At 43.4% G+C, this 12,700-nt stretch overlaps 2 protein-coding genes across 4 annotated transcripts in view; one reads left to right on the forward strand and one right to left on the reverse strand.

The window, feature by feature from the left end:
- Positions 1-12,549, reverse strand: part of YARS1 (tyrosyl-tRNA synthetase 1) — a 30,802-nt gene extending 18,253 nt beyond the window's left edge. The window contains exons 1-5 of one of the 2 annotated variants that reach the window (XM_015070263.3): positions 12,365-12,549; positions 9,187-9,333; positions 8,872-9,047; positions 3,941-4,070; positions 1,533-1,613 (exon numbers count right to left, since the gene is read on the reverse strand). In XM_015070263.3, coding sequence (XP_014925749.2) covers positions 1,533-1,613; positions 3,941-4,070; positions 8,872-9,047; positions 9,187-9,333; positions 12,365-12,529 — 699 coding nt within the window. In that variant the 5' untranslated portion in view covers positions 12,530-12,549. Of the gene's footprint in view, positions 1-1,532; positions 1,614-3,940; positions 4,071-8,871; positions 9,048-9,186; positions 9,394-12,364 lie in introns of both variants that reach the window. The other variant, XM_015070264.3, reaches the window with a different exon arrangement.
- Positions 2,494-12,700, forward strand: part of S100PBP (S100P binding protein) — a 47,377-nt gene continuing 37,170 nt past the window's right edge. The window contains exon 1 of one of the 2 annotated variants that reach the window (XM_027059775.2): positions 2,494-2,596. The gene's annotated coding sequence lies outside the window, so the exon portion shown is untranslated. Of the gene's footprint in view, positions 2,597-12,166; positions 12,257-12,700 lie in introns of those variants that run through there. The other variant, XM_015070266.3, reaches the window with a different exon arrangement.

Below are 12,700 nucleotides of genomic sequence, written 5' to 3' on the forward strand. Positions count from 1 at the left end.
AGAATCCCAAGCAGGTTCCACAATGTCAGTGCAGAGCTTAATGCGGGGCTCAAACGCACAAACCGTGAGATCATGACCTGAGCCCAAGTTGGATGCTTAACTGAATGAGCCACCCAGGAGGCCAAGAGAGGGAGAATCTTAGGCAGGTTCCACGCTCAGCATGGAGCCCAACGTGGGGCTCAATCCCATGACCCTGGGATCATGACCTGAGCCAAAATTGAGCTGGGCATTCAACTGACTAAGCCACCTAGGCACCCCAGATTTTATTTTTAAGTAGTCTCTACACCCAACATGGGGCTCAAACTTACAACCCTGAGATCAAGAGTTGCACATTCTACTGACTGAACCAGCCAAGTACTCTTATATCTAGATTTTTCCTTTAAATTGATAATGTGATAAGTACTTTAATATATAACTGAAATTGCACTTTTAAAATTATTTCCTTGGGGTGCCTGGGTGGCTCAGTTGGTTAAGCATATAATTCTTGGTTTCGGCTCAGGTCATGATTTCATGGTTCGTGAGTTCAAGCAGAGCCTGCTTGGGATTGTCTCTCTCTCCCTCTCTCTCTGTCCCTCTCCTGCTCACACACTCTCTCTCTTTCTCAAAATAAATAAACTTAAAAAAAATAAAGAAATAAAATAAAAGTATTTCCTTAACATTAATTTGTATAATTATTAGGGCAAACTACCCTTCAGGAATTTACATTTCCACTAACAGTGTTTTCTCCATGCCCTTGCCAAGATGAGGTTTTGAGCAGCTTTCAAAAATACCAACCATTTCTCAATAGTCCTTTTCAACTTACTCACGTTCTTTCCCCAAAAAGAACTAAAGGGTTTGCTCTGATTTCTGCCTTTAAACCCTGCTAAACCTCAACTCAGATGAGTGGTTTATGTAAGATTCACAGCAATACAGACTGAATGCTCTGAGAAAGATCAGTAGTTCTGCCTGGTGGTACCTTTCCCTAGAAACAGTGCTACTAGGGAAGAAGCAAATCCAACAGGTCTGGGGGCAGTTTCCTGGTGGCAGCCAGAGCATGGGCTTTTTTTTCCCCTTTTTTTAATGTTTTATTATATATTTTTGAGAGAGAGAGCGAGTGTGAGTAGGGGGAGGGGCAAAGAGAGAGAGGGACAGAGGACCTGAAGGGGGCTCCGTGCTGCTAGCAGAGACCCTGATGCGGGGCTTGAACTCATGAACCGTGAGATCATGACCTGAGCCAAAGCTGGATGCTTAACTGACTGAGCCACCCAGGTGCCCCTACACAGGTTTTTGTTTTTAAAAAAAGATTTTTCTTTTTAAGTAATCTCTGCATCCAACGTGGGGATCAAACTCACAACCCCAAGACCAAGAGTCGCATGCTCCACTTACTGAGCCAGCCAGGTCTGAGTGCTAATTTCTGCTCAGTCGTTAACTGTGTGATAATGGACAACGTTCTTTCTCTGTAGTTATGAGTGGTGGGACTGGGATATTCAGTAAACTGTAACTGCACACCTCTGAGGCACAAAAGAAAAAAAAAAAGAAAAGAGGACACCAACCTTTTCTGCAAAGGTGAAAATCTTTCTCTGATCAACACCTCCAAACTGGGCATCTACTTTCAAATACTCTTCATCTAAGGCCTGTGGGGGAAAAAAAAAAAAACACATGAGCATAAACTCCTACTGTATTTCTTCTATATGGATCTGAGAAATCAGAAGCTTGAAATTCATTAGGTTTTTTTCAGAAAGTAAAGCTAGGAAGCAAATAAGCAGCATCCAGCCTCCCTGTTGGCCTCAAGAGCGGGAGAAATGTTTGCTGAATGCCTGCGGTGAATAGTACTCCATGTGGATGTCATGGAGGAAAAAAAGAAGAGCTTCTGCCTTTAAGAAGCTCACAATCCAGTGGGGAAGGGAGGGAAGAAGGAGAAGACACAATGTGGTCGTGTCAAAGATACAGTGAGCAAGGCAGCCTGTGACAAATGTCAGATAATGGCATAAGAATAAAGTGCTGTGAGAGGTCAGGAGAAAAGGGCACTATTAAACTGGTAAGCAAACAAGTATTGTCACTACATGCCAGGCCTAGAACCAGCCCTGTGGACGCAGAGTTGAATCGGACCCAGACTCTGCCTTTAATAAGCCAATTAAACAGTTGAAAAGAGAGACATGTTAGATAACCTGAGTACAGTATGAGAAGGGCTACCCTGGATGTTCATTCATGGAACAGTGCTAACATAAAGAAAGAAAGAAAGGCTGATCTCTAGCTGGTCAGACAGGTGGCAGTGAAGGCTTCCTGGAATCAGACTGTGGGCTGAGCTTGGTTTTGAAGAATACATAGATGTTTTTCACCATGCAGCGGAAACAGATGTCAGAGGGCACAGAGGTGTGAAATGTCTAGGGAAATTATGAGTGATTCGGTCTGCAAAAGCATAAACTTCAACGGATGCAGGAAGTGGTTAATGATGGCATCAGAGAAGTAGGGACCCTAAATGTCATGCTAGGGTGCTAGCATCATCCCGGCCCACACCGTAGAAAGACCATACCAGTAAGAGGGCAGACAGAGCACTGAGTGGAGGCCTTTGGATTAGAACAAAGAAAATAGCTAGAAGGCTGCTATGAGAGTCCAGGTAAGAAACAATGCTGAACCAAGTCAGTGGGAATGTAGAACAAGAACAAACCTAAGAGATTTTAAGAAGCAGAATTGATAAAATTTCATGTCTGATTGGAGGGATGAAGAAGAAGGAGAGGAAGAGAAAGGTGAGCAAGCAGGAATAATCTACAACAGCACTGTCTAGTAGAATATTTTGGAATGATGAATATATTCTCTATCTGTGTTGTTCAGTAGGTGAGCCACTAGCTACATGTGGCTTGTGAGCACTGAAATATATGTGAAAGATAGCCAATGTGACTGAAACCTAAAAATTTTAATTATTATTTTATTTTTTAGAAAGAGAGCGCATGAGCAGGGGAGAGGGGCAGAGGGAGACAGAGAGTGTCTTAAGGCGGCTCCACGCTCAGCGCAAGAGCCTAACACAGGGCTCGATCCCACAATCCTGGGATCATAACCTGAGCAGAAACCAAGAGTCAGGTGCTCAACCGACTGAGCCACCCAGGTGCCCCAATTTTAATTATTTAAAAAAATTTTTTTGAATTTTGTCATCTTTCTCCTTGTTCATACAAATATAATGTACACACACATGAAATATGATGCGCTTTGTTTAACGGAAAATAGGACCATGCCTGAAATTTATTTTTGCACCTCACTCTGAAATTTTCTTCACTAATGCGATTATGATTAACGCAGAGAAGATGTGTGACATTGCAAAGCGTTCTCTGGGAGGTCTGGTCTCTGTGTGCGTCCTGTACTGTGCAGACATGAAAAAACAAACCCATTTACTACATATGTGTAAACAGCCTGGTCATCAGACCATTTTCAGTCAATAGTCACATCCAGTGTAACTCTGTACAGAAGACTTAGGGTATGGTTTGTAAGTACGATCTGTAAATAACTGGTATGAATTCTCATGGATACCTGTGTAAATGGATTTGTTGGCTGAAATGTACTTTAAGAAAATATAACATCTGGGGGCACCTGGCTGGCTCAGTTGGTGGAGCGTGTGGCTCTGGATCTCAGGGTTGTGAGTTTAAGCCCCACATTGCGTGTAGAACTCATTTACTTAAAAGAAAAAGAAAATTAAAAAAATCTGTAAATAAACTGATTTGTAAACTAAAAAAAAAAAAAAAAATGTGTGAGATAAGTAGCGTTTTGAAGGACAGATGGGGAGGATCTACAGCTGAGAAGTCAAAGGCTTGCAAGAAAGGGGAGGGGAGGGAGACAGGAAGGAAGGCCCACAGCACAGCCAAGGAACGGCAAGTACATGGACTTAATGGAGGCTGAGAGAGAGGTTTATGACCAATAGTTGGAAACAGAGCAGAAAAGGTCACTGGGCAACTCCCTCCCTCTTGAGTACCTGCAGTCCAGGATACAGCAGACCACTCAGCAAAGGGTGTTCCACCTGCTTTACCACCTCAGCCCCGGCTTTCTTGGCATCATGTTGTGTGACCACGGAGGAGAGTCTGTACACATCGAGTGTGTACTCTCTGAAGAGGAAAGGAAGAGGGGACAGCTGTGAAACTGGGCCAAGGCCTCACTATGATCCTAAAACACATTAATTCACTCTCCCATTCCAAGACAGCATAGCGGCCTGGTAGCTCCTAAAATGTAGTGGTCCATCCTCTTATTCAAAATATCACCCTATTTTTTTTTAAGTTTATTTATTTGTGTGTGTGTGAGAGAGAGAGAGAGAGAGAGAGAGAGAGAGAGAGAGAGGCAGAGAATCCCAAGCAGGCTCCATGCTGTAATCACAGAGCCCGATGTGGGATTCAATCTCATGAACTGTGAGATCATGACCTGAGCTGAAATCAAGATTCAGACACCCAACCCACTGAGCCACCCAGGAGCCCCTGAAGGTCTTAATTTTAATTGGAATTCATTTATCTTTTCCTGTGATTTGTGCTTTTGGTGTTTTTGTTGAATCTTCCTTGCCCTGAGATTATAAGATAGTCTTACATATGTACAGTCTTTTTGTTTTATAGTTTGGCCTTTACAGTTAAATCTCTAATCCTCTTGGAACGGAGGGATCAATTTTTTCCCCATATGGGTAACTAATTGTCTTGTACCATTTTTTCTTAAAAAGTATATTCTTTCTCTGCTGATCTGCAATGCCAGCTCTGTCATAAATTAAGTTTCCATGTTTATGAGGATCTATTTCAGAATTCTCTATTCTGTTCCAGTGGTTATTACTCTATCCTCATGTTATATAAATGACAAAGGATTTGCTAGGAATGCAAAGGATTTGCCAGGAATTCATAAGGAACTCCTAAAAAAAAGAAAGGAAAATGGGCTACTTGCAAAGATACTTCACAGACAAGGAAACAAAAATGGCCAAAAAAGACATGAAAATAACTTTTTTCAGATAAATATTTTCAAGTATTTTACTCCTACACTTGAATGGTAGTTCAGGTAGGCACAGATTTTTTAGGCTGTAAATTGGTTTCCTTCAGAATCTTATTTTATTTATTTTTCATTCATTCATTCACTCACTCACTCACTCATTCATTCATTCAGAGCATGTGAGCAGGGGAGGGGCAGAGCGACAGGGACAGACAGAATCCCAAGCAGGCTCTGCACTTTCAGCACGGAGCCAATGCAGGGCTCTAACTCATAAACCATGAGATCCTGACCTGAGCTGAAATCAAGGGTCAGATGCTCAAACAACTGAGGCACCCAGGCACCCCTAACATGCTAGGTTTTAAGACTCATCTAGAGGGACACCTGGGTGGCTTAGTTGGTTTGGTATCTGACCCTTGAGTTTGGCTCAGGTCATGATCCCAGGGTTGTGGGATCGAGCCCCACATCGGGCTCTGCATTGGAGCCTGCTTAGGATTCTCTTTCTCTCTCCCCTTCTGTCCCTCTCTCCCACTTACCTGTGAGCACGCAGTCTTTCTCTCTCTCTTAAAATAAATAAATAAACAAATAAAAATAAACACTAGCATGATATAGATTAATTAGCAGTACTAAAAAAATTTTTTTTGAAGTCTACTTATTTATTTTGAGAGACAGAGCAAGCAGGGAAGGGTGGAGAAAGACAGAGAAGAGAGAGAATCCCAAGCAGGCTCAGCACTGCCTTCGTGGAGCCAGGTGTGGGGGCTTGAACTCACAAACTGTGAGATCATGACCTAAGCTGAAACCAAGAGTCAGACGCTTAACCGACTGAGCCACTGAGGTGCCCCAGCAGTTTTTTAAGGGCATCTTAGATTAATTGAAATACAGTGTCTTTTTTTTTTTTTTTTAAAGATTTTATTTTTAAGTAATTCTACACCCAAAATGGAGATCGAATTCACAACCCTGAGACCAAGGGTTGCATGCTCCATGGGCTGAGCCAGCCAGGTACCCCTGAAATACAGGATCTTTGTATTCCCACTTTTGTTTGGTTTCTGGCCACTGAGTATTCTTGACTAATTTTTCAATCTACTGATCTGAAGCATTCAGGAAATGTAAAAAATATTTTATCCAGCATTTTTTAGTTGATTTCAGCAGTAAGGCTGGTCAGAGTACCTAGTGTGAGAGACTGCTGGGAACAAAAGTCCTTATCCACATCTCAAACACTCTTACAGTTTTTCTGTCCATCTCTCTAGGCTGTATTCTAGGCGAATCTCTAGTTTTCTCTTCAACTTTATTCAGTCTAGAGTTGATGCCTTCTATTGAAGGCTGTTTTGTGGGGCTTTTTTGCTTTTTTAAAGTTTATTTATTTACAATCTCAACATCCAACATGGGGCTTCAACTCATGACCCCAAAATAAAGAGTCACCTGCTCTTCTGCCTGAGCCAGTCAGGTGCCCCTGTGGGGTTTTTTGTTTTGGTTTGGTTTGGCACTAATGACTAATTTTTACATTTCTAAGATTTCTAAATGATTCTTTTTATTTCTATACATTCATTTTCATTTCTGCCTCTGTTTAAAATTTCCTTTTTAAAAATGGATGTTATTCCTTAGCATGTTAGATCTATGTCTTTTTGTTAATATCACAGATAGAACACTCAAAAATGGTGGGCAGCTTGGTTTAATTCTTGGTATGCTTATATTCTAATCTCCATAGGCCTGAAGTTTGATAAAAGTCCCTAAAGACCCAGGCAGGTGACTAATAGTGCCCCCATTCCCTGGCTCTACTCTCCTTGATAGGTAGGGATGGGAATAGGAAAAGGGGAAAAGCATTCCTTTATGCTTTGGCTTTAAGCAGTAAGCCTGGTTTGTCCCCACTGCCAGCTTCCTGCCTGGAGCCCAGCAAACCTGTAACTTCAGCCCAACTCACCAATTTGCATTTCAATTCTGTTTCTCTTACCACAGAGATGTTTGGTTTGTTTTTGAACCTGGCTATGTCCTTTGTTTGTTTTTTTTTTTTTTTTTAATGTTTTTATCGTTGCTGTTGTCTGGAACAGAGGGAGTGCATCAAAGTGCACACTTACAAAACCATCTTTCTTTGAAGTCACTTTTGTATATACAAAAAGATCAAGTGACTCTGAAGCAAGGTAGCTTTATTTATTTATCCCATCTCCTCCTACCCCAAATTCTGTTCAATTCTAGAATAAAAACCTTGCCTGAATCCTTCACTGTTATGATTCCGGTACCTAGAACAGAGTCTGGCATATAGTAAGAACTCAATAAGTGTTTGCATGACTCCTTTCTTCACCTTCTTCAGGTCTTGGTCTAATATCTTCTTATCATAGAAGTCTTCTCTAACCACTCTATTCAAACAGAAACCCCCCACTCCCCAAGAACTTTCTCTCCCCCACTCACCTGCTTTGCAGCACCTATCACCATCTGACACACTATATATACATTACTCGTTCATGTGTTGTCTTTGGCTGTATCCCCTTGCTTAAACGTAAGGCCTGTTAAGATAGGGGTTTTTGTTTTAGTTTACTTCTGTACACCCAGGACCCAGAACAGGGCTTCCCATCTAGTAAGTGCTTCATAAATATCTGTAGAATAAATGTAAATATACATGGAATCTCAGGCGCTCTACTGAAACTGTGGATTCAAACATCTGTGTACGTTAGAGTGTTATGTGCCTTATTTGAAACTTTAAATGTTCAAAAGTGAGGAAGGATAAAGAAAATTATGATCGGGGCGCCTGGGTGGCTTGGTCGATTAAGCGTCCGACTTCGGCTCAGGTCATGATCTCACGGTCCGTGAGTTCGAACCCTGCGTCGGGCTCTGTGCTGACAGCTCGGAGCCTGGAGCCTGCTTCGGATTCTGTGTCTCCCTCTCTCTCTGCCCCTCCCCTGTTCATGCTCTGTCTCTCTCTGTCTCAAAAATAAATAAACGTTAAAAAAAAAAAAAAAAAAAGAAAATTATGATCAATGAAGTAAAAAGAGAAATGAACTTGTAAGCAAGAGATCTGCGCTCACATCCTGGCTCTTCTACTTACTGAAAGTATACACTTGAGAAAGTTAAATCTGCATGTGTTTCCTTATCTGTGAAATAGGACATACCAATGCTTACCTTAAAAAGTTGTTCTGGGGTGCCTGGGTGGCTCAGTTGGTTAAGTGCCCGACTTCGGCTCAGGTCATGATCTCACGGTTCATGAATTCGAGCCCCACGTCAGGCTCTGTGCTGACAGCTTCGAGCCTGGACCCTGCTTTGGATTCTATGTCTGCCTCTCTCTCTGCCCCTCCCCTGCTCATACTCTGTGTCTCTCTCTCTCAAAAATAAATAAACATTAAAAAAATTAAAAAAAAAAAAAAGTTGTTCTAAGGGTTCACATGCCAAAGTGACCAGTAGAGTGATACATAGTTTAATTGAGGTTTTAAAAATTTAAAAAAAATATGGAGATTATGAGGCGGCATGGAGAAACGACTTAGGAAATAAGTTAAAAATATTAGGACAGAAAAATTGTATCTTTGCTAATATTACAAGTATGAATAAAATTGATAAAAGTATGAAGCAGTAAAAATTGTTGGGGAGGTGAGAAACAAGTGAAATATTTTTCTTTCACATTCATTTTATCATTATTTGCTAAGGCTGCAGGCTAGAAGGAAAAAGGGAGGCTGAATTGTTTATCAATTCATCTCTCCTCCATATGCTGGGAGCCCAGCAAGGCCAAGGACTTTGCTTTGGTTACATTTGTATCTCCAGCAAAATGGATAGTACACAGGCCTTCACAAGTCAGTACATTTTTGATGGATGAGTTAAGAGGACAAAGAGTATAAATTTTTTAATGGCTTTTAATTGGTAGGGCCAAAGCACTGCTAATCCAAATTTATAGAGTGCCTGGACTCCACAGGACCTGTAATTAGCTAGAAGCATGAGAACCACAAGGAGGGTGGATGATCCAGAACTTACTTGCTGAGCTGGTAATCAGTGCCTTTGACGAACCTGAGCTTCTCCAAGGGCACACCAATGCTCTCCAGCATTGCCTTGATCACATTCTCATAGTAGCTGGTTCGGAGTTCTAGAAGTTCCCATGGGGCTTTCATGTTATCCAGGTAAGCGTGAAGGTCCGCAAACAGAATCGTTACCTGGACATAACAGATGAGGGACCGCCAAAATGTGATTCTGTCCAAGTCCCTCCAAACACCCCTCTTTCCCCTGCCCTTGTTAAATCTCTTTCTTGGCCATTCCCCAGGGAACTCCTTGATTTATAACCTTACTTCTTACCTCACATCCTGCTTTCAGGAAGTCTGCAATCTTAGACATAGGCACGAAGTAAGCCACGTGTGGCTTGCCTGTGGTTGCTGTTCCCCAATAAACTTTAAGCTCCCGCTCCTTGAGTATCTCCTTCAGCTTGTCTTCCCCCAGAACCTCCTGTTGTGGAAGCAGAAGAGCTGGTTTAATGCTGGTGCCCCACCTTGCTCATCCTTTACCCTGTGGCAAGGAAAACAGAAGCATGTGTCATTGGGGGGTCTAAGCTCAGAGCCAGCAGGGAGGTCCAGCCATGCTCTCAGTGTCAAGTGACAGTCAACCTAAGTTGGTGCTGTTGCCAGTGAAATGCCACCATGTTAGAAAACTGGACACGTCCCTACATGCGTGATCCCTTCCATCTACTCTAACTCATGTTCCTTCCTTTCATCGTCAACTTCTTGAAATAGGTGTCTCTTCTTCTGGTCTTTATCCCATGTTGCTAAATTCAATGAAAACTTTTTAGTCCTCACTCCCTCCCGGAACACTCTCCTCTTTTGGTCCTCCCCTATTTTATTCTCTTAGTTGTCCTCCTACTTCTTTGGCTGATGGCTCAGATTTCTTGGCAGTGGTTCTTCTTCCTAATCATTAAATATTAGCAATCCTGGGGCACCTGAGTGGCTCAGTCAGTTAAGTGTCTCATTTCGGCGCAGGTTCTCATGGTTCATGAGTTCGAGCTCCGCTTTGGGCTCTGTGCTGATAGCTCTGAGCCTGGAACCTACTTCGGATTCTGTGTCTCCCCCGCTTTCGGCCCCTCCCCCGCTCGCGTGAGTGTGTGCGCGCGCTCTCTCTCTCAAAAATAAACATTGGAAAAAAATTTTTAAAAATTAGCAATCCTTGCAGCCCTATCTCTTCTCTTCTTACTCTACATTCTCCCTAACCGATCCCTTTTGAGTTGCTTCAGTTACTACTCATGAGCTACTAACGACCAAATTTCCTGCTCATACCCATATATAGAACAGTGTACTTGTTATCAACCCAGTTAATTCAAACTCAGCATGTTCAAAATTAACCTCATGCTCTCACCTTCCCACCTCACTCCCCACCCATCTTTTTCATTTATAGTTTCACCCCAGCGCAGTAAATGGTAACTATCATTCACCAAGTTGCCTAAGTTACCCCAAAGCTCCTAAATCCTCCTCCTCTCTGCCTCCATCGCACTTCCCTGGTCTAGGCCATCAGCTCATACCAGGACTACTGTAAACAGCTTTCTAACAGCTTGCTCTCTCCAGCCCATGTTCCAGAAAGCAGCCAGAGAGATCTTTAAAACTCAAAACTTGATTAACTTGTTCACCTATTTAGATACTGTAATGATTTCCTTTTGCCCTAAGACGGTATTGGAAAAATCCTTATAGGTCAAGATGCTGCTAATAAAAGAGGTCTTAGTGTCTCTTCAAGGCATGGTTTGGGGAGGCTGTTGGAAGCCATGAAAGACAAAAACTGTTTTGCTGGTTTGAATCACCTGTTAGCAGGACTTATTAAAATCCTGTTTCAAGGTGGCTGGATGGTGGATCCTGCATTCTCCAAGCCCCTGACTATTTGGACACTTGGGAGAGTTCTTGCCACAAGGTCATATTACTTACTCTTGAAAACCTGAGTGAGTCATTGCCATTAGCTCTATTTATGCTTTGTCCCCAACCAGTATTATTTTGTGGAAAGAGACTAGGACAAAGGATCTGGCTAAGAGGAAGCATGCAAAAATTACCGATTGAGATCAAGTTACGAGTAGAAAGAACCCAAATGTCCACCAACTGACGAATGGAGAAACAAAATGTGATATATCCACATAATGAAATATTTCTCAGCCGTAATAAGAAAATTCTGATAGGTGTGACAACATGGATGAACTCTGAAAACATGCTAAGTCAAAGAAATGAGACATAAAAAGCCACATATTACATGGTCCCATTCATATGGAATGTCCAGAATAGGCAAATTAGAGACGTAAAGTAGATTAGTGTTTACCTATGGCTGCGGGGAGTGGGAAATGGGCAGTGATTGCCAGTGGGTACAGGTTTTATTTCGGTGATGAAAAAGTTCTGGAATCAGATAGTGGTGATAATTGTACAACCTTGTGACTATACTACAACCCACTGAATAGTATACTTTAAAAGAATGAATTTTATGGTCTGTGAATTGTATCTCAAAAAAGGTAAAAAAAAAACCCCAAACTGTGGCTGAACCAATGTATCACTGCTCTTAGAATAAACTCCAATTTTAAGCATAACTTGCAAGGCCTTCATAACCTGGTTCCTCCTTACCCCTTCTCAACAAACAAGTAAAATATATAGCACGTCAGATGGTGATAAGTTATATGGAGAAACAACAAAGAAAAAAGCTAGAACAAGGGATGAGACAGCTCTGGTGGCAGGGGGTTTGTTATTTAAATGAAGTGGTCAGGAGAGGCCTTCCTGATAACGTGACAATAGTCAGAGGCCTGAAGGAGGTAAAGAAATCAGCAATATAAATATTTATTAAGGGTTTGATCTGCACTTTGCTTATCCTACTCCTGCGAATTTAGCCTTCTCTCTGAACCAGTGTTCTTTCTCCCCTCTGGGTCTTGACCTGGGTTCCTACCTAAAATGCTCCCCGCCCCCCCCCCGACCCATTCTTCTTCTGGTTAACTTCTCCCGCAGTTCCTGGAAACAGCAGGAACAGATGTGGAGTGAAGTGATTTGCATCGCCAAGGCGCAGTTCAGAGATCACTTCCTCAGCCTTCCCTGACACTTCCCCAGCCCTCTCCCCTAAATTCCTCCCAAAGCTCCACGGATAGGACTTGACAGTCCTTGTTTCAACTGTAACTAAGTGCCTGAATTATGGGTTATTCTTAACGTCTGATTCCCTCCAGACAAGCCCTGGGAGGGCAGGGCCCTGACGTATCGCCTGGCACATAATAGGGTGGGTGGGGTGGCAGTCCTAGATTCAAAGCTTGGCTCAATACAAGGTGACTGCACACAGGTGAGCCCACTGTCATTTCTGTGGGACCCAGATGACTGCTGCTTGACTGAACGACTGACCGACCAACCAGCAGTCTCTCTGAATTGCCTCGGTGCGGAGCCCCCGACCCCACACAGTTAGGACCCTGTAGTGGCACTCAGGGTCACTGGACCTCGAGCCCCCAGTCCTTGACAGCGCATTTCCAACCCCGAGGCCCTACCTGCAGGTTCCGGGTGATAAGGTGCAGCTTCTCTTCAGGGCTCGGAGCGTCCCCCATGGCACCGTCGCCCCTGCTTCCCGCGCTCAGGCCGGCACCGCGCCGCTTCCTCGGTCGCCGCCGCCGCCGCGTGCCGGGAAGTGGCACGCGGGCCCAGTTAGGTTGCATCAGCTGAGCTCGTCGCTCGGCTTGCTCGGCCTGGACCCTTCGCCTGAGAGCTGCCAGGGAAGAGTCAGGAGCAGCTGAGAGTCGAGCGGGTCGATGAGACGAGAAGGGGAGGAGCCAGTAGGCAGGATAGGCGGTACGGGGGCGGGGTTGCCGCGCCTGCGCGGGGCACAA

Source organism: Acinonyx jubatus, chromosome C1, assembly GCF_027475565.1.
Source record: "Acinonyx jubatus isolate Ajub_Pintada_27869175 chromosome C1, VMU_Ajub_asm_v1.0, whole genome shotgun sequence".
Lineage (NCBI taxonomy): Eukaryota > Metazoa > Chordata > Mammalia > Carnivora > Felidae > Acinonyx > Acinonyx jubatus.